A 26978-nucleotide genomic window follows, 5' to 3' on the forward strand; every position below is an offset into this window, starting at 1 on the left:
GTTCAGCCCCCTGCTTTTTTCTTTTTTGTGGTACATGAGAGTATGCTATATGTTTAAGTTGTACTGTGTATGTTGATCTTAGTTTAAACATTTTAAACTAGTATTTTGACTAGTTTGTGTCCCATTTCAAGTGTACACACCCTAAATATTTGACTTTCAGATCACTCTAAATTGCATTGAGTGTTATTAAATGTATCTTTTTAGGATATTATAGCTCCATTTTCACATGTGTAGGCAAAGCATTCTGTCAAGCCATGGTGTTGCTGTTATTCCATGCTTAAATGTTCTTTGACATTTATTTCAAAGGTATTTGTAGCAAATTTTCCCAATTTATTTCTTTTATATCTGGCTCATTTCCTGCTATACCACATTCTGTTTTCTTGTGTACCAAAACCTCACCTTAGAAAGAAAAGAATTAGGGCTGGGGCTGTAGCTCAGTGGTAGAGCACTTGCCCAGAATACATGAGGCCCTCATTCAATTCCCCCAGTACTTCTAGAAAGGGGAAAAATAACCCTGTAGATTTAGTTTAGAAACCTACCTTTTACATATTTCCTTAGGAATGTAGTTCTTGTGTGCTGATTGGCCTGTAGCAACAGAAATTGGAGCTGCCACTGCTGCCCAGACCTAGGGCTCAGAAGACCCTCAGCTTCAGCCCTGTCCATGTTCTATTTTCATGACTCTTTCCTTAACTTAGGATAATGAGAATGTAGGAGGGTGACTTTATAGTGCCATTTTGTATTTTGAGCAATACATAATTGGTTTGCAGTCAAATTTTCTAATGAAAATCTAGACATTTTTTTACAAGTTTTTTTTTAACAATCTGTAATTTCTGAAGCTGTATTATTTCAGGCCCTTGCATATGTTAGGCATGTTAAGTCTATCACGGGGCTGTATTTCTAGGCCCAATTTATATTTTGATGTGACTTGGTTTACTAAACTGTTAAAGTTATATCCCACAAAATGTGATTTTGGGGGACTGGCCAGTTTGTAGAATTTTTTTTTTTTAGCACAAGTATTATAAAGTTGTACTTTCCTCCAAATGTAGAGCACGGTTGTGTTGACCACTTGCTGTAAAACAAGCCACCTCCAAGTTTAATGGCTTAAGTGATGATCTGTTTTTCTCATGGTTATGTAAGTTGGCTGGTTCCTCTGCTGGTCTCATCTAGTTTAACTTACACAGTGAAACTGGCAGTGAAGCTGAGTTGGGTCCAGCATGGTTTTAATCATGCCTCTAAACTAGTGCTGGCTGGTGTCTAGGACATCGTGGGTCTCGGGCGGTGAAGGCAAACTGGACGGTCCCTTCTACCACATTTGACAGGTCGGGAGCAGGAAAGTCAGCCTAGCTTAAAGGGTAGAGGCACTGACTCGGCCTGTGATGGGAAGAGTGGCAAAATCACACAGGTTATGGCCCAACAGAATGGGAGGAAACTGGCAGTAAACAGTTTGCTATGGTTCGTATCCTCATTTCCTTGCTTGACACTTTACATATGTAGTACATAATTTCCTTATGTAATACATACTATTGCTTTCTATTGCATTATACAAATATACTACATGTTTTCCACCTTTCTCAGAACTCAGGATGGTTACTATAATCTGGTCAAGTTTATACAAAGCCGGTGTAACTGCTATCAACTACCAAATTGTGATGTTATACTGCACTAGCCACTGTTTTTTTTTTTCTCCATACAAAAGGTAGCCTTCTAAATAGCTTTGCCAATTAGAAGAATTTTAGAGTCCATTACCTACTTACTCCCTATCCTGTGAGCATATTCATAAATTTGTTGTGACAGTTTCTCTATGTAGTCCTGACTGTCTTGAAACTCACTAAGTAGACCAGGCAGACCTCAAATTCAAAAATATCTACCTGTCTCTATCTACCTGAGTGCTAGGATTAAAGGCATGTAACCTCATACCTGGTCAGTTCTTAAATACTTAATTTTTTCCTGGTCCGAGTAAGTATACTGTATATGAAAAATTTGGAGAAAATTCAAAAGATTAAAGGACATGTGAAAATAATGCCTAACTTCTTAAGTTTTAGGTAAAAGCAAATAATTGTGCCATCAGATGCTAAAAAAAATAGTTACCATATAAACAAGGCTTATGTAAAACTATATTCAAGTGATTTCTATTTTGATACAGAATGTCATATAGTTCAACCCACAATGCTGCCTCATTGTAAAAAGCATCTATCAAGATATTGGATAGGAGAAGTGATGGTACACGCCTTTAATCCCAGCACTTGGGAGGCAGAGGCAGGCGGTTCTCTGTGAGTTCGAGGCCAACCTGGTCTACAGCGCAAGTCCCAGAAACTGTCTAGGAAAAAGAATCAGTGGCTAGTGCAATATAACGTCCAATTTGATAGTTGACAGCAGTTACAACAAACTGGATTGTATAAACTTGACCAGATTACAGTAACCGTCCTGGGTTTTGAAGAAGGTAGAAAACATGTATATTTGTATAATTTAATAGAAAGCAATAGTATGTATCATATAAGGAAATTATGTACTACATATGTAAAGTGTCAAGGAAATGAGAGCATACGAACCAATCCTGATGGTTCCCTGCTAGTCAAAAAGATTGGGACTTTGGGTGTTAGTTTTTCTCCTGTATGATATGGTTTTGGTTTTGATTTTTTGATTTTTCAAGACAGGTTTTCTGACTTTGGAGCCTGTCCTGGAAGTAGCTCTTGTAGACCAGGCTGGCCTTGAACTCAGAGTGCTGGGATTAAAGGTGTGCCACCACCTCCTGGCTCTCCTATAAGATTTTAAGTGAAGAAAATTTGACATGTTCACACTTTAAATGCTGAGAATTGGGAATATGCATATTTGTTATAAAACTTTTGTGCCTTTTTTTTTTACTGTCACAAAAATTTCAATTTAATACAGGACCAATAAATCATTTGTAGTCAATGATCTCCCTTGACAAGTTTCAGTAAAAAGAACAAAAATGAGACAGGATTGTGTCTTTTTTTCTGAATAAGGGTCAGTCTCTGGAGACAGACCCCTTTAAGATACGAAGATTTATCAATACTATTTCTGACTGCATTGGGTAGGAAAAGTGAGTGTGCTTGTGGAGGCCGTAAGTCAGTCCAATGTCCTTCCGCTATGTTCTCCACCTTTGAGACAAGATCTCCCGCTGAGCCCAGTGCTACGTGATGCACCAGTGAGCTTAGCAGGTCAGCAGTCTTCAGGGACCCTCAACCCAGATACTGATTTACTGTTAAAGAAAAGAGTGAAGACAGACGTAGGGCTGAGAAACAGAAAACACATAAAGTACATAAGAGCTGACTTCTTTCTTGTGTCTTCCTGTGTGCACTGGCACACGGGTAATCTCCAGCATGCACCATCTGGGACTATTACAACAAAAATCCCAAAGTCAACACTGTAATAAGCTATCTGCGGAGCCTACCTTCAAGATGGCTCCTAATGATTCCTGTGTTCAGTCCACTGTGGAGACCCAAAAATGTGAACCTATTCCTCCGTGTCTGAAAGAGAGTTTGAGCTTATTTTTGCTTGATCAAAGTTGTTAACAGGTATGGTTACAAATGAGCGATTCTGACCTAGGTTGTGGTTAATTAGTATTTTGAGTGTTGAAGTAGATCTCCACCTGGGCCAAAGGTTGGAGAATTCAAGTCTATTCCTTGTGTCATGCTAACAAAGTCTTTTGCCTCCCCCCTCCTCTTTTGGAGTGAAATATATAAGCATATGGAAGAATAAACAAGGTGAATTCAATATTCACTGAATGTCCTCCCAGTTCTGTGTTTCTGTCTCTTATTTCTCTTACATCTCTGTTCCTTTTGCCTAATAATTCTAATCCTCACACCCCTACCCTGGAACATATGAGTTTTGTCAAAGTTGGCTCCTACAACAGATGGGGGTCGACCTGTGAGTCTTAGACCAATAGAGTTTGTCACGCGTGATGGTATGGGACTGTCTATGCTGTACTCCCTGCTCCATGCCTTCCTTGCCATGATGGTTGGCAACTCTGGAAACGTAAACCTTCATTTTCCTCTGTTGTTTTTGACAGGTGATTGGTCACAGCGGTGTAAACTCATGGATATGGTGGATTCTGACTGGATTGTAATGAACAATTGAACAATTGTGTTTGCTATGCTGTATTCCCACTCACTCTCTCAGCCTTTTTTCCCCTCTCCTTAACTTGCTCTTAAACCCAACAGTGACATAAGTAGCCAAGCAGCCCTATTGGGAAGCCCATGTGTGACAAACTGAGGCCTTTTGCCAAATCAGCCACAGGACTGATTTGATGACTGTAGGCCATCTTGGAAATTTTCCTCCAGTCCCATAGACACTTGGGACAACTACCATACCTTATCGGAAACCTCTTTTCAGACTGCCCAGACCCACCCAACTGCATTACTTTTCAATTCCAGGGCCTCAGGAAGGGTGGGAGGACAAATGTTTCTTTTAACCTGCTATGTATATATTCATGAATGTGTGTGTGTGTGTGTGTGTATAAATAATACATATGTATTTCATGAATGTGTTTTCACTGTTACATTAAAAGGTCTTCTGTTACATGAGACCTCCTCTATTACACATTCAAATAGTACATATTTTAGCTAAGTGCCTATAAGCACTCATGCCTATAAGCCAGGGACTTGGGAGGTAAAGCAGAAAGATTCAAGTTCAAAGCCAGTCAATACTACACAGCAAGACTTAAAGAAAATAAAAATAAAAACCTAAAAACTAAAAAGTACTGTCTTTTATCAGAATATTTTATTTCAAGATTTAACACTTTTTTTTCCAAAAAGTAGAAACAACTGTTATTTCCCTGAGTGTAAAGAACTAGTTGTACAAGAAAAAGGCAGCTACAAAATTAAGCAATTAGAGGAACATAATTCTCCACATTTAACTGTACTCTATTACAAATGTATTCTTAAATTTTTGTGTATTTTGGAACATCAACATTTCAAAGAATGAAAGGCTCACTGTGGACCCCTGCCATTTAGGACTAGTCGGCTCTGTCTTTATCAAATTCCAAGGCAATCTTCAAAGCAGTGCTATTGAGGCCAACGGACTGCATGTTACATATGATAGAGACGATTATTCCTCGTGGGGGCACCTTGTTATTTAAGGCCTCTGGGTCCAGTTCTTCAGGAAGGACCAACAGGACACTACTGGCACCCACTGCACCTCCAGTATGTGAGGCGTAGTGCCTTTGCTTCCGGCAGGAACCATACGTTTGCTTCTTTTCTACAACACCCCACGCCATTGCATATTTGCCCTCTTTATCCCAGGACATCTCTGTGTTAGGGACTGGGGTCCACATCATCACCATTGTTTCTGGCTTGAGATATCCAGGTAAGAGATTTTCATTTGAATTCTTAAACAGCCCAACTTGGTAACCATACAGCATTGCGTTCCCAAACTTCAGAAGGTCACCCACTGTAGACAGAAATCCACCACCAGCCCATTTATAGGAGTTATCCACGTAGGGTGTGTTGACAAGACGTTTCTTTTTATTGTAAACATAAAATCTAAGATAAAATAAGAATGGTCATTAAAATTTTAGTAGTCTATTATTATTGACTTTACATAATAAATAGGAATATGTACAAATGAGGCAGTTTGTACTTCAGTATAGTAATTATACATATAACTAGAAACTAACTATACATTTTCAGTATGATTCAAATGACAATGATAACTGAGTAGTTCATTCTACTTAATGACTAAAGCATAGAAAAAAATCTTCCTATTGTATGGTTTTCCCATACTGAGCATATCTAACTTTTAGTACTTACAATGATGCGCTGATTAATACCATGTATTTTCCCATGCATTAGGTAATAATTATATTGGGTAGATATTCCTAGTCCTGGGGCTTAAAGTTGAATCATGTGCCACAATGAATTTTGTAACAAGAAGTATGCATATTAGGATGTTTAGAAATAAGGCTGATGTGCAAAAAGACTAGATTTCTTGGACAAAAATAGCATACCAATGCCATGTATGATGAAGCAATAAATGCCATGTATGATGATGTAACATGGTAATTCCTAGGGATTGTGGGAAAGGCTAGGTTCAAAAAAGTTCAATGTGAATCCCAATTCTCACCTTTACTGCTATGATCACTTTGATTAATCAAATACTTATATAGTTATTACTGTATGTCTGGTCATTTTCATAAGCTTTAAGATAGAAAGTTATTTGCCCTAACAGACTCTTCAGAGGTGTTATTATAAATGCTTGCTTGGTTTGGGAGTGACAGAGCTGGATTTGAAGCCAGGCATTCTGCCATGCTACGCTGTCTCTCCACCCTAGAATCTTACTGTGTGATCTGGGGGTTGCTACTCCTTCCATGCAGAGTGCAGAATATGTGTATGGAGTACATTGCATATTTCTGATGGGTGCTAAGAAACAAATGCTAGCTGTAGTTTACTTCTGTATTTAACAACATTGATGGAGCTCTTACAGCCAGGTATGTTCTGAGACTGGGGAAGTGTTAAGGAAGGACAAAGCACTTGACCCCTAGGGGTCTACTCTCCATGAGGAGGCTCCAGAGGTAAAGGCAATGAAGCCACAAGTAAACAAAAGATGAAACTTCCCTCACGGAGAGCCTTTCTTTCATGATCCGTATGGTCCTGCTCTCAGGTTGAGTCTGCTAACTGCCTCCCTCCAGTGATCGGCCTGGAAGTTCGCTTCAGCTCCTCTAGTCACAAGCGGTCATCAGCCTGAATCCTAGCATCGGAAACTTGGAGATGGCTTCCAGTCACCACCACTTGCTCCCCAACTCCTCCACATGGAACATCTCTGCCCTTCTGTACGTCACCGCCTCCCTGGCCCCCTCCTGTGCTCTCAGTCCTTGAATTCTTCCTGATTTCACCTGCTTTTTCTGCTCTAACTATGGCATTGATCATTTCAGCCACCCTGGCGATGGGTTCACCAGAACACCGTCTCAGTCATTATAACCACATCAATACACTCATCTTGACAGCCCTCCTTTCCTTTGGGCTCTATTGACCAAGTAAAGCAGAAATCCATAGAGCAAAGCTGAGTGCTTCACTGTATACTCTGGCTACAGGACAGTTCTCCTGCCATTGCCTCCTGAGTACTGGAGTCACAGCCATGCATGACCATGCCTAGCAACAGAAGATGTTACTATGTGGTTGTTGGGAGAGGCTGCTCATTCATTCCTGGCTGCCAGAAATAATCACATAGAACCTATATTATTTAATATTATTTAAGTGATTGGCCAATCACTTAAGTGTATTGCTAACTAGCTCTTACATCTAGAATCAACCCATTTCCATTATTTTATATTTTACCATGAGGCTCGTGGCCTACGCAAGGTTCCAGCTGGCAGTTCACATCTTTCTCCTCAGATGGCTACATGGCGTCTTGTGACTCTGCCTTCTTTCTCCCAGCATTCAGTTTAGTTTTCCCTGCCTAGCTCTGCTCTGCTCTATCACAGGCCAAGGCAGCTTCTTTGTTCATTAACCAATAAAAACAACACATATACAGATGGACTTCTCACACCATGAGGTCTTCCTGTGTCTAACACTAACTTCAAGAACCTTGCTTGGCCAGTTTCTGCTGTGTCTTAGCCTTCTTCCCTCCCACTCCTATGTTAGCTTCTTCCTCAAAATCAATCATTCTGATGGTGCCAGCTCAGCAACTAAAATATTAATGTATCTAAAGGTAGTCACATAATTGGAAAACATTAAAAGGAAGTGTGTTTTCTCATTGAGGTATTTATCTCCTAAGAGAAAACTCCAAGCTTTCAAACCTGAATCACTAATTTCCCATGCTAACAATTAGTTCTGTGTAACTTCCTTTTCATATCAAAGCATTTGAAAACACTTATGAAGGTTGGACATTAGGGACCCCCATCCGTGCTTCCTTCAAGTATAAATTTTCAGAGAGTTAGTCTTTAATTTAGAAATCTAAACTTCATAGAGGCAGATTCTAGACTTGAATCTCTCAATTCCTTTGGACAGAAAACAAATTAGCTTTTTGTGAGAATAATTTTGTTCAGTAGAATGGCAAATGGAACTATTTTAAATTCTTAGGGACTTTCTTCTTTAAAAATGGAACACACAGATTCTCAAAAGTTACTGGTAGTTGTAACTGAGTAATTGGAGTAAAGCCAGATGACAAACAGCCTCCACTTACTTGGAATTCTCCACATTTTGCAAAAGAGAAGCGTTATATAACTGCAAACTTAGAAATTCAAAATATTTTCATTTTTAAAACACTTCTGAATGTTTTCAAAGCACTTACGTATTACTTTTTTTTTATTGGTATGAGAGGCTTAGAAACCAGCTAAATTTAAAAATGCATATTATAAAAATCTGAGGGTGTAGCTCTGTGGCAAAGCTCTTGCTAGCATGGGCGAGGCTCTGGGTCCCATCCCCAGCACAGCAAAACACAGCATTGTGCAGCGCAGAACGCAGCTACAAACAGCGGCCTCACTTAACTCCTGGCATTCACATTTCAAGTGATGCATCCTGCCTGACACGGCCATCTGTGCTACGGTTGCACTTTGCTCTCATGGGGTGGCTTTACCAGTCAGCAGCAGGACTGAGGACAGAAAACTGAGATCAAGACCTACAAGACTTGCTGGACGATGGTGGCACATGCCTTTGATCCTAGCACTTGGGGAACAGAAGCAGTTGATCTCTGAGTTTGAGGCCAGCCTGGTCTATAGAGTGAATTCCAGGACAGTTAGAACTACACAGAGAAACCTTGTACAAAAAAGAAGAAAAGGAGGAGGAGGAGGAGAAGCAAGAACTACAAGACTGGGGCTGGAGAGATGGCTCAGTGGTTAAGAGCACTGGTTGCTGTTCCAGAGGTCCTGTGTTCAATTCCCAGCAACCACTTGGTGGCTTATAGCCATCTATAATGAGATCTGGTGCCCTCTTCTGGCCTGCAGGCACACACGGAAGGAATGTTGTATACATAATAAATAAATAAATCTTTATTTAAACAAAAAAGAACTACAAGATTGCCCCTCTTGACAGCTCCTTCCCAAGCCAGAACCAGACCAGGAACCGCTGGCAGAACTGCGGGGGACGTCCCCTGCTGTTAAGAAAGCAGTGGCCACAAAAGGGGTGATGTTACTCTGTGCAAGGGGAGCAGCATGTGTACATGCCACATCCCGGGGCTCAGCCTTTCCTGGGAAGATCTGACCTGGCTCTGCCTTGCCTCTCTTCTGTCCCCTATCACTATATCTGAGTAGTGAGGCATCCTGAATCATGGTGAAACTACTAATAAAAACTCACTGAAAAATTAAAAAACAAAAGTAAACCCAAAAATCCTACATTGAAACCGAGCCTGCTAGTCTGTCAGCTAAAGGCATGAAGGAGCTTCAAACAAGAACAATGCTTAGTTCTAAAAGACACCAGAAAACAAGCGGAAGGTGAAAAGGTGAAGCTATACCTAGACTATCACTATGACACTCCCAAGGACTCCATTGTTTGAGTCCATCAACTTAGGACACCAGAGGGTTCCCCTTTGTTTCATATGGTCTGCACTCTACTGCTGAGCCTACCCACCCCCAAAACTAAAGATTTTTATTGGAAATACTGCACCAACAGAAAATACTAACGAGACCATTGACTAAGGATTTCCACACCAACAAACCAAGTTCTTTTTTTTTTTTTTTTTTTTTTTTTTTTTTTTTTTTTTTTTTTGAGACAGGGTTTCTCTGTAGCTTTGGAGCTATTCCTGGAAATAGCTCTTGTAGACCAGGCTGGCCTCGAACTCACAGAGACACAGAGATCCGCCTGCCTCTCCCTTCTGAGTGCTAGGATTAAAGACATATGCCACCATCACCCGGATGTTCCTATTCTTTTTTTAAAAAGAATATAGTTATTATGTAAACAGTGTTCTGCCTGCATGTCAGCCTGCATGCCAGAAGAGGGCATTTGGATTTTTTGCAAGTTACAAAAACAGCAAATGATAGCTGATGTCCAGTCTGTATAATTACAAAGTCTCGGTTTCCAGATTAGAGACAGGCTTGGGCTAGGGAGGTGGCTCAGTGGGTAAGAGTGCATGCTGTACAAGCATAAGAATCTGAGTTAGAATCCACCCACACACGCCTGGAATTCCAGAGCTAGGGCCCGAGACAGGTGGACAGGTCTAGACAAGGATCAGTAGGAGAGCCTACCTCACTGGAGTAAGACAGAGAGAGAGAGAGAGAGAGAGAGAGAGAGAGAGAGAGAGAGAGAGAGAGAGGAAGATAGCTGACTCCCTGGCTTCTGAATACACATTCATGGGCTTACACACACACACACACACACACACACACACACACACACACACACACACACGGGGGTGGGGGGAGGTTAATTTTAAAAGCAAAGCTCAATTAGTGCACACAATGTCCTTCTCCCCCTCACATACAGACTTAGATACTCATTTCCAAATATTAAATCACATTCACGATAAGCTCATATAAGTATGCTCTTGGCACTAGAGAGTCTTTAGTTTCCCCTGACAACCCTGGTATGTGCGTTAGTCCTCTTTTTTGTCTGCAGCAGAGTATGATGCTAGGACCTGCAGATAACACTTGGGTGATGAGATCCCGAACATGGACAGTCTCAAGTGCTCAAAAGCCACAGGGCTCTTTTTCAAAATTAAAATTCATTGCTTGCTGCTAACCTAATTTCTTCTGTGTCTCTTAGGCCACAAACTGATTTGCAATGCATATTTAATCCTTTAAGATAAGGTAGCAACTTAAAATGAAAATTGAGCCCAAACAATGTAAGATTAAACAAAACTAATGTGGAAATAGAAAAATAAAGTTTAAAAACACCCAAAGTACCACCATTTTCTCTGTTTCTTTTGGAAGTGCCAATAAGGCCCTTTGAAGCATATTACTCAAAATATTCAAGGAAAGATTCACAGTTGAATTGTTCAATGAATTACCCGTCTATTACACCAAATATTAATAAAACAGAAACCACAACTGGAAAACTCATATTAATTGCTGGCCTCAAAATTCTCTGCCAAAACCCCCTTTTCAAGTTTCTAGGAAAAAAAATGGTTTTTGTTTTTGCTTTTTCAAGACAAGGTTTGTCCTGGAACTCCCTCTGTAGACCAGGCTGGCCTCAAATTCACAGAGATCCACATTCATCTGCTTCCCAAGTGCTGGGATAAAAGGTGTGCGCTACTACCGCCCAGTTAGTTTCTAGCAAAAATTATGATTAAAAATTGTAGTTGGTTATACTTCACTAAATATCTTTCAGTCTTCAAAAACTGAACCCATAGTAAGGAGAGCTTTCTTCATTCTAACCCAATGAACACACAAACATGAACATCTTAATGTTCACTATTAGTATACTGAATATCAACTATAAAACCCTGATTAAAAATATGCATTAGGCACAGTATTACATGCTTTTGATCCCAGCTCTCAAAAGTTTGAAGTAGGGGGATTTTGAGTTCATGGCAAGTCTGGGTTACATAATGAAAGTCATCTCAAATTTCTAAAAATAAAAATATACACATATAGGAGACTGAAGAGAAGGCTCAGCATTTAAAAGCACTTACTGCACTTGCAGAAGACATGTGTTCAGTTCCCAGCACCCAAACTAGGAGGCTCACAATTGCTTGAAACTCTAGTTTCATGGGATCTGACGGCTTCTTCTAGCCTCCATGAACACCTACACACACATTTCACATAAATTTATGCAATCACACACACATGCACATAACTAATAATCATATACATATACATACATATAAACACACATATATGTACACACATGTAAGCCAGGAGGTGGTGAACACCTTTAGTCCTAGCACTTGGGAGGCAGAGGCAGTTGGGTCTCTATGAGTTTAAGGCCAGTTTGCTCTACAGAGCAAGTTCCAAGACAGCCAAGGCTACACAGAGAAACTGTCTTGAAAAACAAACAAAAATATATACAACCTAATAACCATTTACCCATATAATGGCAATGACAGACTATGACTCATTAATCAAAGTTACCTACAAATGTATAGTAATAGAAAAAACATAGACAATAAGGGAGGAAAATAGTGTTCTTCTAATAGAATTCCAACCAACAAATAGAAAGCAGAGAAGGGCTGGAGAGATGGTTCAGTGTTTAAGAGCACTGGTTGGTCTTCCAGAGGACCTGGGTTTAGTTCCCAGCACCCATTTGCAGCTCACAACTCTAATTCCAGGGATTCAATGCCCTTTTTTGGAATCTTAGGTCAACTGCACACTCATACACATACATACATACACACACATAAAATAAAATAAAATAAAAATGAATCTTTAAAAAATAGAAGAGAGGCCTGGGTGGTGGTGGTGCACGCCTTTAATCCCAGCACTTGGGAGGCAGAGGCAGGTGGATCTCTCTGAGTTTGAGGCCAGCCTGGTTTACAAGAGCTAGTTCTAGGATATCTAGGGCCGTTACATAGAGAAACACTGTCTCGAGGCAAAAAGAAGAAGAAGAGGAAGAGGAGGAGGAGGAGGAGAAGGAGAAGGAGAAACCTGGTACCACTTTACTAAAGTCACTAAAACTCCATTACGAACCATGGGACAAGTTTACAGCATGCAACTGCAGAGACACAGGACAAGAAGAGGAAATGTGGGCTGCTGGATCAGTCCTTGGAGTAGACACTATGTGCATATGTGAGTGCATGTCACAAAGGACTTTATTGGAACAATAGACAAAACTGTAATAAAGTCTGCAGATTTGGTTAAGCCACTGCACAATGTTGTCATTTTTAGAAGATGCACATTTAAGCATTTGTGAATAATGAATGCCATGTCTGCAGCTTGTTTCCAAATGGCCCAGGAAACACCAACATGCAACCAGATAATATAAGTATTGCATAACTATAACATTTGGAGAACCTGGGTGACAGGCCTATGTGAATTTCTTATTCTTTTGCTAACTTTTTCTAAGGATGAATTAGTTAAAACTATATGTTAAGTAATGAAAAATCAGAGGTAAACACAACATTAAAAATAAGAAAAGATGTTTAAAAACCAAATTGTTTTGGTACATGATAGGCAGAATTTTGGCCCAATTACTCGGGTGCTTAGATCATGATTGTTTCTTTCTTTATTGTTTTCGTGCCCTCCTTCCCTTTGTGGTAGTCTGGCTCTAGCTTGGCACTCACTCTGCAGCCTAGGTTGGTCTTGAACTCACAGCAGTCCCTGTGCCTCTTCCTCCTGGTGCTGGCATGAGACATCATGCTTGACTCACTAACCATCTTGGGGTATCACGAACATACTTATTTCCCTCATTTTGCTCATAAAAACAGGCACGGAGAAAAGCTCCAAGCATGTGGCAAGCCGACGTTGGAATGGAAATGGGGACGATCAGGGTTTTAAATCAACAGCACAACGTTAAGATGCGACACAGCTGGACACAGCAGGTGTCAGTTTACCTTGCTCTGTTGTAAATCACTGGCTCATTCTCTTCCTGCACAGTTGTCAGCATGTCCAAGTCATGGAAAATTTTCTGCATATAGTCCAAATATTTATATCCTGAAGCTCTTTCTATGATGGCTGCCAGCAAGGTGTAGCCAAATGTTGAATACAAAAACTGACTACCTTGAGACATCATTGCATGGGGAGAAGGGAAGAAAATGCTTGATTATTATTTAAACACATGTGAAATATATTCCCACTGAAAACAGTCAGACTCATCAAGTTGTAAAATTTTACTTCAGCATCTAAAACTAGGTTAGGGATGACGTGCCAACACTGAGTTAACACTGTAAGGTCCATGCTTCATCGGGCCTGTTCCAGGACACCAGAACAACATAATGTTCAACACAGGGGCTGAATGGTGTATGAATCTGCTCTTTTATCTGAAAATGAAATATACACAAATATATCCCACCTAAAAAAACAAAAGAAAATCCTTCAAACTGGCAATCAAATAGAAAGGTGGAAGAAAAGCAAATTTGATTTCTTCATCAATTGTGTTAGGATTGAATCCCATATATGTGGCCAGCACAGCAAAAGCTAAAACCTGGAATTCCTGGAGAGAAGAGCAATGGCATGTGCAGAGAGACCCATAGACTCTCGGGCTTTCTTTTTACAGATAAAAGGCAGAATAACTTTATTTCATAGTTTGGTATATTTAAAGGGCAGAGTGGAGTTGCAGGATCTCTGGGGGTATCAGTCCTTAACTAGCACTTTGGAGGTTATTAAGGCTCGGAGCCATTTCTCCAAAAAGTGCACCTAAAGGCGTCTTCCTTCTGGCTATCAGATTGCCCTGAAATTTTGAATGCCAAGGGAAGGATAAACTGAGTCACAGGTTGCCCTTGAATTTAGGTTTGTCCTTGAAAAAGCTTCGCAGGCCCTGTGCACAGCAACGCAAACCTCACTGTGCATGGCAGGCTGGTGCTCAAGCACTGAATCTCACTGCTAGCTTGCCCATAAGCAAATACATGTTGTGTTCTTCTCAACACATCCTGCTTTCTAAGGTATAACTAGGCACATGTGTTTGTTTGTTTGTTTAGATTGCCTGCCTCTGCCTCTTCAGTGCAGCACCTAAACGTGTGCACCATCACTGCCCAACTATGAGTTATTTTCATAAAATGTATGTAAACATAAAAAACTTTGTTTCAAATATAGTCTTAAATATAAACATGTATACACCTATGGTTCATTTTCAGTTTGGATTTCTCAAGATTTTATGATCCATACTAAAAATTGGTAGAAACTTTATTTTTAAATACAAAATTCATAATTATATTTTCATTGGCTTTCTTAGTTATAGTTATATAAAAATATTGATTCTTAGTTAAACTTCTTATTTATATATTTTAAAAAATTATGTGCATGGGGGAACTGAGTGCCTATTGAGGGTAGCTGACCTCAGGCCTGAAGAGAGCATGAGAGTCCCAGGATGGAGTTGGAGTTACGGGCAGCTATGTGGGTGCTGGGAACTGAGCTCAGGTTCTCTGTAAGAGCAATGCAAGCTTGCTCTTAACCACTGAGCCATCTCTCCAGTTCTATAAAATTACTTTCCAAATGAAAATACATCAACCTATGGTAAATTTAAGAAAAAAAAAGTTGAAAAAGGTAAAACCAAGCATGGTACTACACACCTATAATCTCAGCACTTGGGAGACTGAGGCAGGGGAACCATATTTGAGACCATGCTGAACTACACACTGAGCCACTGTCTCAAAGAAAAAGTTATTCTTATAGTTTAGCTTTTAGGGTAAATAAAGGTAAGTTGATGAACCCTGACTTCTTAAGGAACAAAAGTATAAAACAGGCTGCTGAACCCTTTACATGCTAGCCACATACAACACCTTTGCCTCTCCACCATGCCAGGTTTTGGTGAACTATCCTTCCAACACTCACCACAGTTCCCGTGACTATCTTCATACTGAGCATCTTCTGACTGGACAGCCTTCCAATGACACTAAAGATAAACAGCAACCTTCCCGACTGTTGGGAAAGATGGCTCCATTGGGAAAGAGCTTGTAAGGCAAGCAGGAGGACCTCAGTTCAATCCCCAGAACCCACATAAAAAAGTCGTGATGCACTTGCAATTTCTAGCTCTAGGGAGGCAGAGACAGCCTGGGGTCTGCCAGGCAGCCTAGACTGATTGGTGAGCTCCAGCCAATGAGACTCTGATAAGGTGGGGCTGGCAAGATGGCTGGACAGGTAAAGGTATCTGCTGCCTAGACTGATGCCCTGCGTTAATCCCTGGGACCCGGGTGGTGAAAGAACGGATTCCTGGAAGTTGTCCTCTGACCTCCACACACGTCACAATAAACAAGCAAACAAATAGTAAAAACAAAACTGAAGGTGAACTCTTCCCCAGGAATGACATCCAGGTTGTTCCCTGGCCTCTACAGGCATGTGCAACACACACACACGCGCACACATGCACACACAATGCAGGCACTATACTGGCTGGTTACAATTGTTAACCTTACTGACAGCAGTCAGGATGGTGCCCTCTTGGGTTTTCTGAAAAAAAAAACAAAACAACAACAACAAAAAAAAACTTCAACAACAACTTTGCTAAGAGAGGGAATTAGCACTCACCAGGTTTAAAGAATAAAGGATCATTTTTAAATAATCTTAGGGATTCAATTGAATTTTCAAATTTTTCTTTCAAATATAATTCGCCTTGTTCAAAATCATTCTTTTTCTTGCCGTGCTTTGAGTGCCGGCATCTGGCTTCATTCTCCTGCTCGCCTTTTGCTTTAGGTGGATCGCTCTTCTCGTGATTTTTGCCTCCCTTTTCCTTCGGTTCTTTCTCTTGGTCAGATGGCATTAACCCTTTTGTCATCTTCAAGGCTTTATACGCTTTCTCGTCTTTCACTTTTTTCATGTCCTTTTCATAATGACGAATTCCACTTAAATGGGAAATCAACAATCTTGTTGTGACAGAAACCTAAAAAAAAAAAAGACAACATAAAAATTACAGCTGGCATGGTGGTGCACACCTTTAATCCCAGCACTTAGGAGACAGAGGCTGGTGGATATTTGTGAGTTCGAGGCCAGCCTGGTCTACAAAGTGCATTCCAGGATAGTCACGGCTGTTATACAGAGAAATCCTGTCTCGAAAAATAAAAATTAAAAAAATTCAGTTATAGTGTTGACCTGCAAATCACAAGTCAACAACTTTGGAACAGAAGACTAACAGTTTCCACTCAGAACTGCTGCTCAGACAATGCCACGTAGAGACCTTTGCTCTAAATTACAGAAATGTCAACAGTTTATCATCTAGATTGAAAATGAAAGTCTATGAAACAAAGGCAGAAACTAAAAAAATTCTATTAGATATTTAAACTATAAATCCAGTGTAAACCATGTGACATACCAGTGGGAGAAGGTACTGGGGGTGTCACTACCTTTTCACCCTCGTATTCTTTTTCTGGGAACTCAGGAACATAGTGTTGCACTGGGAGGTCCAGATCCAGTTTCCCGTCTTCCCAGAGTTTAGCCAGAGCCACCATGGTAAGGCTTTTGCTGATACTTGCGATTCTCATGACTGTTTCTGGTTTGCAGGGTACCCTGTTCTCCACATCTGCATAACCTAAACCTTCAAGGGAAATAAAGCGAAAAGTCTGACACTGAAATCATATCAATTAAAACACACTGTGGATAGCTTTCCATGAGATATTTAAACTATCGAACTCAGAGGAATGAGAGTTTTGCTGATACTGACAATTGGAAGCCTAATGATTTAAGTTTAAAGCTGAACTGGAATTTTACCTGGCACCCAACAATTTCCCATTTGATATTTTCAGATACTATTAACTTTTCATACCTTAACATTATGATGATTACACTTCTTTTTGTGTTTTTCAGACAGGGTCTTGTTACATAGCTCAGGTTAGCCTTGAACTCAAGATTCTCCTGTCTCCATCTGGGATTACAGGTATTGTGATGGCTATTCTTGGTTGTCAGCTAACTATATCTGGAATTAACTAACACCCCCAAAATAGAGGGCACACTTGTTAAAGGTTTCTGCTTAATTTGAAATGGAAAGATCTACTTTCTAATCCAGAGCTTTGGGGCAGGAAGACATACCTTTAATCTGGATCTAATCTGAGTCAAACCTTCTGCTGGCAGCCTATATAAGGACATGGAAGAAGGAAGCTTTCTCCCTCTGCCTGCTTGCTCTTACCTTGCTAGCAAGTTTATTCCTTCTCTGGCATTAAGAGCCTACTTCTTTGGGATTCCAGCATATACTGTAGTACAGCTGAAACATCCAGCCTCATGGACTGAGCAACTACTGGATTCTTGGGCTTTCCATTCATACCCAGTCATTGTTGGAGTAGGTGAACCATAATCTGTAAGTCATTCTAATAAATACCATATATACATATATATATACATATATATTCATCCCTTTCTCTCTCCCTCCCTCCCTCTCTCTCTATATATATATCATCTAGATGAAAAAAAATCTATGAAACAAAAGCAGAAACAAAAGAATTCTATTACATATTTAAAGTATAATTCCAGTATGATGTAGGTGGGCCTTCTGTTATGTGTTATTTTCATTGGTTAATAAAGAGACTACCTTGGCCCTCTGATAGGACAGAAAATTAGGTAGGCGGAGTAAACAGAACAGAATGCTGGGAAGAGGGCAATGAGACAGATGTCATGGAGCCAGCCACCAGGTCAGATATGCTGAATCTTTCCCGGTAAGCCATCACCTCGTGGTGCTACACAGATGATTAGAAATGGGTTAATCAAGATGTGAGAGTTAGCCAGTAACTAACTCTCTAGAGGTAATGGGTCAGGTAGTGTTTAAATGAATACAATTTGTGTGTTGTTATTTCCGGGGCTAAGCTAGCCGTGCGGGAGCCGGGTGGGATATAAAGCAGGCCTGCCCACAGCTCCTCACTATACCAGTATAAACTGTGTAACATACCAGTGGGAAAGCTATATATAATTTATGCCAGAAGACAATTTGCAAGTGTTGGTTCTCTCCTTCTACCACATGGGCCCCTGAGATTGAACTCAGAGTGTCAAGTTTAGACTCTCTGGGCACCAAGCATGTACATGGTGCACAGACATACATGCAGGCAAAACACTCATACATATGAGATGTGTGCACACAGAGGCTAGGAGAGAGTGTCAGATTCTCTGGAACTGGAGTTACAGACAGTTAAGAGCCCCCACGTGGGAGCCTAATCTGAATGCTCTGCAAGAACACTAAGTGTCTTTAACCACTGAGCCATCTCTCTAGCCCTGCCCCTGTTACATTTTTTTTTTGAGTCAAGATCTTGCTGTATATACCCCAGGTTGGCCTCAAACTCAAGGTGATCTTCCTGCCTCAGCTCTTCAGTGCTAGGATTATAGGCATGTGTTATCATACCTGGCTTATTAATTTTTTTTTACCACAAGATAGTTTCACCAATTAGTTATACTAATTAGAATACACATATACTCAAGGGAAGTATACTTTTCAAAACTCCACCGCTGCCACCAGTGTCTTCTAAAACTACTGCTTTCCTTAAACAATGCCTGAAATATCATTTACTAAAAACTGAGGTGATGAATTGGTACAATTTGTCTCCAACACTGAAGTTATATTATGAAACAGTGCTTTGATAAACTTACAAAAACAAATAAAACGAATCATAAAATGAATAAAAATGCCTCTCTCAAAGCTTCTAACTTTGGTGGGGGAGGAATGAGGACCAGGATCTCCCTTGACTCAGGTTGGCCTGGAGCACACTATTGGACCATGGACTTCTCCAGTTTCCCCCACCTGAGCATCGGGATCACAGGTCCGTATCACTTTATATATGTGCTACGGGGGGTCATAATGAGAGCCTGTGCCCAATAACAAGCACTCTACCAACTGAGCTATATCCCAAACCGTGTCAAGGTTTTTTATTGGTTAAAAGAAAGATTGAAACAAAATAGTTAACACTTCTGCCTAATAAAAAAATAATAATAGATTGTAACTCATTAAGGACAAGGGATATTATGTGTCCCTAGTATTTAGTATAGTGCCTTTTAAAGAAATGAGGAATTAAAAAAATTACTGAATTAAAAAATAAAATTATACGGAAGTTGACATTTTATTGAGGCATTAGGGCTATCTACAAGGGCTGTGTGTGATAGTGGATATTTAATGGATTGCTCTACATTACATTTTCAGATCAATAAGTCCACTCTTAAGAGTAAACTGGGAGAAGAAACAAGCCGTTTTAAACACTTCCGTTTACTGGAGTCATATTTTAATTATTTATTTACTTTTGGATTTGAAGCCAGGCACATTAAGGTTACGCAAGCGATTTCCACTGGGCTACACGCCTAGCCCAGTTAGTTACATTTCAAACTTTGCAGTGATGGATGAAATGGCCTGATTATTCTACTGATACATTGTCTCTACAATATGTGCCACTTTTTGCAACTCCAACCAGTAAGATATCAGTATTTTTATTTCACCAAGTGACAAAATGAGCCACTAAGTAATACCTGCTCAACTCACCTTCTGACCAGACTTCTTTTCCATCTACAGAAACTCCAACAACTATGCCGGGTGCGCCAACCTCATCCTAAGAGAAAAGAAGAAAGATCTAGGTGATTCAAATGTATAAACTCTGTACCAGGGAGGCGCTCTCAGTCTGGGCCTCCTGACTCCGCCCACCAAGACTCCGCCCACTCTCCGGCCCCGCCCACCGGAGGCAAAGATTCTGCTCAGTTTGCCGTGGCCCGCGATGGGTACTCAGGGCTTTTTCTCTAAAGGGGAAAGGGCGGTCCCCTCCGCAGCCGGTGACCTCAGCTGCGACTTGAGCAACCCTGAGAGCGTCAACCCGCGGCCCGGCGGTCGGGAAACGAGAAGTCTTTCTCGGAAGCCGCAGCCCTGGCGTCCGCTGGGCCCGCACCTTGATCCTATGCAGTAGATCGCGGCTGCTCTCGATGGCTCTGGAGAAGCCCTTGGCTGCGGGCGACGCAGGCGTGTGCGGGCTCCCGAGGCTCAGGGCCTGCTCGTGCGGCAGCTCGGCTCCCGCAGCTTCGGGGTCCGCGGGGGACTGAGTGGGGCCGGCGCCCCGCAACCCCACTGCCAGCTTCGCCCCGAGCGCCAGCCCGAGCCCGAGCCCCAGACCCCCGGCCCAGCCAAGGCCCAGCACGGGAAGGCCGGGTCTCCCGTGCGCCCCGCGCCGTCCTCCGCTCCAGGCCGGGCCCGTGGCGGCCGCAGCCCGAGCTGTCACACTTGACAGGAGCCGGTACATGTCGCCTCTGTTGAGCCTCTGTTGAGCCAGCTGCTTCCCTGCTCGCGCAGGCCCGGCCCGCGGCGGGCGGACGAGGGGCGGGGCCTTATAGTCCCGCCCAGTTGAGCCCCTGCGTGTGAGCGAGCGACGAGCGCGTCGAGCGTCTAATCCTGGCAGCCCTTCTGCCTTCTGGCTGCTTATTTTCACTGGATCCTCCCCTCTCTTTATCGCTTTCTTCTCCCGTCGTCCTTTCTTTCACGTCTTTGTCCCTTCTTTTATCTTCTCTTTTTCCTCCCTATTTAATTCCTTCCCTTATTTCTTCCTTCCTCCTCTTTTTCTTGTCGTCTTCCACTCTTGCTTCCTCCATTTCTCCCTATATCCTTTCTTTTCTTTATCGCCTTCACTTACTTTAGTTCTATTTCTTTTCCTCTCTTCTTTCTTCCCACTTTATTTTTCTTTCTCTCCCTCTAAGCTCTGTTTCTTTTCCTTATTTTCTCCTCCCCACTTTCTTCTTTCCTTGCTTCTTCCCTCTTAGACAAGTTTCCTGTCCAGTGTCCCCAACAACACCCTCTTGCCGCCGCCTTATGCACACCTTAATAATACTAACTCCTGGGCATCACTGAGATGCCCAGTGGTTAAAGCACTTGACACACAAACTTGAGAACTGGAATTCAAATCCCCAGAATCCGGGTAAAAATACCCAGTTACCCAGTGGGCATGATGCCTACCTGGAACTGACAAGATCTAAGTTTAAGAAACCCAGCCTAAATCAATAAGTTAGGTGAGCAATTAAAGATAGTTCCCATCATAATCTGGAACTTTGACATGCTCCCCACTCATTAATGCAAATTTACATACACACATGCACATAACACATGAAAATGGAAAAAAGTGTAATGGGTTTTCATCACTTTTTAAAGATATATTTACTTATTATGTATACAGTGTTCTGCCTGCATATATGCATGCAGGCCAGAGAGAATGTCAGATCTCTATAAATGGTTTGAGCCATCATATGGTTGCTGCGAATTGAATTCAAGACCTCTGGAAGAGCAGTCAGCAGTCTTAACCTCTGAGCCATATTTCCAGCCCGGTGTCTCTTCTGGGAGAATTTTATATCTTGACTCAACTTCCTGCTCAGTGACAAGCACGCTAGCAAACGCACAGTGCTTATTCTGTACTGCACACAACTGTGAGCACCTGGCATGTCATCCCGTGAAGCAGTATCACCACTCGGGAAGTTGGTTGTGTTGCCGTTGCCATCAGACATGAGGACGCTGGAGTAAAAGGAGATTAAGGGGTTTGCTCAAATCTACAGAGTGGGTAGGTAGGTGGTGGCCCAGAAATTTACATCCTCAGCCTTCCTCTCTTGTCAGAAAGTTTGAAGTAGGCTTTTCTTAGCAGAGGCATGGGCTTTGGGAAGCTGGGGGTATATCGCTAAGACTCGTGGCTTCCCAGCGGTGCCAGTGGAGGCAGAAACAGCAAGTATAACATGGCCTGGGTCCACTGGGATGGCATGGCTGCCCTTCTATGCCCAGGCCTGTTCCCTGCAGTGTTTGCCAGCTTCTGGGGGTGCCTAAAGAGTAAAAGTCCTAATGCATGTCTCCGTTGCATCTATGTAGTTACAAACACTCCCCTTTCCCTCTCGTGGGGGAATAAATAAACAGCTCCACTGGCCATGTGCTAATAATTTATCTTCTATTATAAAATGGCCTTTGAATTTGCAGCTAAGGATGTGCCTGGTGTGAAGGATTCAGGCCCCTTCCTTCCCACCTTGCGCCTCCCACCTCTTGTCTGCAATTTTACCTCGGATCTCTGAAAATAGAAGATAATGATTGCAATCCTGAGCACAGCGTTGTCCTTCTTCCTGGAATATTCATTTTTCCCCCCTCAATGTTGATTCCTTCCAGATATCATGCTGTATCGCAGCCTTCGGCCCTGGGTTACAGTTTCTCTTAACTTTTCGGCTTTGACTTTGAGAACTATCTGCCAATGATTTGTGAGATCCGTCCCAGCTGAGGCTTAGTTCAGTGACTGCCACATGGTAAACTTCAACAATATTATTGAAAAGTCTGTGTGAGGTTTGGGGGAATGGCTTGGTACAACTCAAAGACCTAAGTTCAAGTCCTAGCCCTCACCTCAGCTAGATAGCGTGTGCTCCTGTGAGAAATGAGTTTTTGATTTGTTTGTCAAAGGTAATCAGTCAAACAAGAACTCATTTCCTGAACCCTCCCTTCTGGCTTTGTGTGGATTAGATGCCGTCAACATCTACCTCAGGGATAAAAGACAGGAGCCATGTTGGTCTTGGTATGCATGTGTTGCTGGCCAGTTTGGGTTCAGGCATACCCTTACTGCAAAGGGAGTTGCCTAACTGAGCTCCTCTTTGCTTTGTTTGTGTGTCTTTGTGTGATACTGAGATTATTAATTTTTTTAAAATTTACTTATTTTGTGTGGATGAGTGGTTTCCCTGCATGCATTCCTCTTTGTCACCTGTGTGCAGTGCCTTCAAAGGCCAGACAAGGGTATTAGATCTCTTGGAACTAGAGTTGCAGACAATTGTGAGCCATCATGTGGGTAGTAGGATTTGAACCCAGGTACTATGGAGGAATAACTAGTGCTCTTAGCTGCTGACTTATCTTTCTAGCCTCAACACCGGTGTTATAGTCTCTGTTTCTCACAATTCTATTCCAGTGCTAGGAAGGTAAAGGCAAGAGGATTCCTGGGACTCATTGGACGGCCTGTCGTGGGTGAGCTGCTCTTGGCCAATGAGAGCTGCTGTCTCAAAGGAGGTGGATGGTGTTCCTGAGGATGCTACTAGAGGTTGTCCTCCAGCCTCTCCATGTACATATGCATGCATGCATGCATGTACACACATACACATCTATGCACATGTACAAAGAAAACTCTCTATGAATGAGTTCTAGAATGCACTTTTAAGGCCTGGGGGGTAGCTCAGATGGTAGTCTGCTGGCCTAGCGTTCGTGAAGACACAGCTTTCTATCCAGCACCACAGAAACTGGGTGTGGTGGCACAAGTCTGCAATGCTAGCCCTTGGGAAGCAGAGGTGGCTAGATCAGAGAGGCTATTCAAGGCTATTCTTAGATACATAGTGAATCTAAGGTTAGCCTGGAATACATGTGACCCTGTTCAAAAAAATGTAATTTTTATAGAATTGCTGCTGAAGTTTAATTCTCTGAAGATTTTCATTTTCATATCTTGACTTTAAACTTGAAAGAATCTTTTTATGGGTCCGGATAATGGAATTCAAGCCAGGAGAGGACCTTAAGTAGCACTAGGCCATTCATACCTTTGGTGAGAAGACCTCGCTGTAAATAGAGTGTTACCATGCACTGGGTAACTTCTACTCATTACTGATTTAACAGCAGGCATCATCTCCTCTGTAAGGCAGGAAACCAAAGCCAGACGTCAAATGAAAGAATCAGGGTCCAGCCAGTCTGTTATGGTTTAAGTAAAATGCTGTAGGTTCCCCCGAGGGGTGCAATGGCAGAAACACTGCAGGTCCCTGAGTGGCAGCAATGGGCAGCGGGCCACGAGACCACAGCAGGCCATGCTGCAGGTCCCAAGTGGCGGCCGTGGGCAGCAGGTCCCGAGACCATGCAGCAGGTCTCCGAAGTGGCAGCAGACAGTGGGCAGCGGGTCCCAAGAGCAGCCAATCCCAGGCAGGGACTGCACAGTTTGCTGGAGTAGCTCCAGTGGGCCACAGAGTCCCAGGCAAGGAGCTACGTGGTGGGTGAGAGACCTCCATAGGGCAGCCAGTCCCACGAGGAGAGAGAGAGAGAGACAGACAGATGGATGGGCACACCATGAGACCACACCACAGCTCTCCAAAGACAGCAGGTCCCGGCAGGGAGCCACAGGATGGACGAGAGACACTCTGCATAGGCACACCATGCAGAGTGAGGTTGGATATTTATTTAGTGGGCTATGGGGAGGAAAGGGGGAAAGGGGAGAAGAGGTGAACAGAGGAGGGAGTGGGCCTGGCTTGTCTCTTAAAGAGACAGAGCAGACCATTACACAGTGTCCTTGTCCAGCTCCTCTGAGAACCTGCCAAACGATCAAGCAAATGAGTCTATGTTGTGCGCTAAGATTTACGTTGGAGGGTGGGTGAAATGACACAGAGGATGGAGATGCCTGCCATCAAGCCTAAAAAAATCTGGCAACCACAACCCCTGGACCTGTTGACATGGTCAAAGGAGAGAACTTACTCCTACAAGTTGTCCTTTGACCTCTTCCTGCTTCAGGAACAATTCTGAAAGTCCTACAATCTGTGGGCTACTTGTGCCAACAAAGGTTCGCTCATTGACCAAACTCTAGCCAGGCTCCTCTCAGATTTCTGCTTTACTGGGCCTCAGTCTTGGCCCTTAGACACTTGAACAAACACACATTTTCTCACAGCGCAAGGTTTAATTGCTGGAATGACCCTGTTTTTCTTCAAAATACCTGGCTGGGAAAGCTCAGTTTCCAAAAAGGGTCACTGTTTGTTCCAGCTACCACCTGAAGATAGAGTCCCTGTCCCCTGTTTTCCAGTCTTGGTGAGGGGGGGAAGGGAAGAGTAGGAGTCTCACTTGATAAGGCATAAGTGCCAGTTAGCAAACTGGATGGAATTCACGTGGAGCAAAGACCTTCTGCTTCTAATGATTTCCCATGCTTCTGACTCACCCCTCCCACTCTCTCTTCTCCCACCCCATCACCTCTGCCCACATCTTACAGAACTCAGCTCTTTCTCTGCCCTTGGCAGCCATAGAATACAGTCTATCTTGGTGCCTTCGCTGATGTCCAGCTGTGTCTGCCTTTGTCACACACGTCGATCCAGTCAGTCCTGTGGCCCTTGAGTTCCTTGTTTTCAGAGCAAGGACTTCTTTGCATTCACTTTGCAGTTCATGGAGTTGTACATTTAAGGTTTGAGTGATTTTCCTGTCTGCATTTTAATCTTTAATGTAAAAGTTGATACCAGAATAAGCCCTGGAAAATCCTGATGAAGGATAATTTCAGAGTCGCAAGCAGAAAAGGCTGCATACCCTGACATGCAATGACAAACACACAAACATGCATAAAGACTGGGAGCACAAAGGAACAGAAATCTGGTGCAATTAGAGGTGCTAATATTCCAGGTTTTCCTTTTAAAAAGACTCTGTCTGTGGGCTTGGGAGATCAGTTGGTAGAGTTCTTGCCTAGTGTTCTGGGTTCCATCCCAAGCCCTGCATAAACTAGGTGTGGTAGCACATGCCTAGAATTCCAGCACTTGGGAGGTGGAAGCTGGAGGATCAGAAGGTCACATTTTCTAGAATTTCCACCTATGAAGTCATGGATCATATCCTTTTTAAAGCACCCTTTCTTTCATCCAGTGTAATTATTCTGGAGTCAGTGCACACAGCACATGGGCAGCAGCTAACTCTTCCTTATCTTTATGTATTTCTGTTCATATGCAGAAATATAAAACTTGGAATTGTTCAGATATCTTTTCCTATTCTGTTTTGGGGGTGTGACTGCTCCTTCACACAGGGGCAAAAGCTACATTTGCATCAGTTTATTTGAGGACCCAGTGCAGAATTCAAGCAAAAGCCCAACTTAGCATATCCATTTCTTAACTTGAGGGGAAAAGAACAAAGATCCGCTGCAGATGAGTGAACTATGACACAATCAATGCTCTTTCCAAAATGTTTGCCTTCTGCAACTGTAGTTACATGGATGCCTACTTTAGGCCATTTTACATGTCTATCTGTGTGTGTGTGTGTGTGTGTGTGTGTGTGTGTGTGTGTGTGTGAAATATATCAGCACACTTTTCAAAAAAAATATGGACTACTTCACAAATTTGAGTGTCATCCTTGCACAGGAGCCAAGCTAATCTTCTTTGTTTTGTTCCAATTTTAGTGTGCTGCCAAAGCGAGCACAGCTTGCTGCTTTTTGTTGAAAGGCGGTGGGACTACACGTACAGCGATAACCCAGTTCACTTATGCACTTACCAGCAGACTGGATTCTTCTAGTTTCAACCTCTGCACACGAAACTGCTACATTTCTTGTCTAAATGTCTATAATTTCTCTTAGAAATTATAGCTAGAAGTGGAATTGCAGAGTTATTTCCTTGTATTTAATTGTGCTCCAAAGGGCAGCGTTTCTCCTGCCCACCACCATTGTGTAACAGTTTCAATTCCTCTGTGTAGCTGCCACCATTGGCCTTCTCTTGACAGCCACCCCAGGAGGTAGGAACTGGATTTCACTGAGGTTCTGCTTTGCACTTCCTCTGGGAGCTGATGCTGTGATGCAATTTATACATCTTTTCCTTAACTATGAGTGATCTTTTTTTTAAAAAA

The 26978-nt window shown here is 42.3% G+C and overlaps 1 protein-coding gene and 1 non-coding gene across 2 annotated transcripts; both read right to left on the reverse strand.

Annotated features, from left to right (window-relative positions):
• Positions 1-4718: 4718 nt before the first annotated feature.
• Lactb (lactamase beta) lies at positions 4719-20699 on the reverse strand. The gene is made up of 6 exons (XM_085689263.2): positions 20320-20699; positions 19923-19989; positions 16819-17009; positions 16007-16358; positions 13378-13543; positions 4719-5501 (listed from the first exon to the last, which is right to left on the reverse strand). Exons 1-6 carry the CDS (start codon positions 20665-20667, stop codon positions 4976-4978), a joined length of 1650 nt encoding a protein of 549 aa, XP_085545389.1. The 5' UTR covers positions 20668-20699; the 3' UTR covers positions 4719-4975.
• Positions 20700-26455: 5756 nt separating this feature from the next.
• LOC125393797 (U6 spliceosomal RNA) lies at positions 26456-26558 on the reverse strand. Its single transcript, XR_007229955.1, has one exon. It is a non-coding gene; the product is annotated as a U6 spliceosomal RNA (small nuclear RNA).
• Positions 26559-26978: the final 420 nt, after the last annotated feature.

Source organism: Myodes glareolus, chromosome 4 (assembly GCF_982192425.1).
Source record: "Myodes glareolus chromosome 4, mMyoGla1.1, whole genome shotgun sequence".
In the NCBI taxonomy this organism is placed as follows: Eukaryota; Metazoa; Chordata; class Mammalia; order Rodentia; family Cricetidae; genus Myodes; species Myodes glareolus.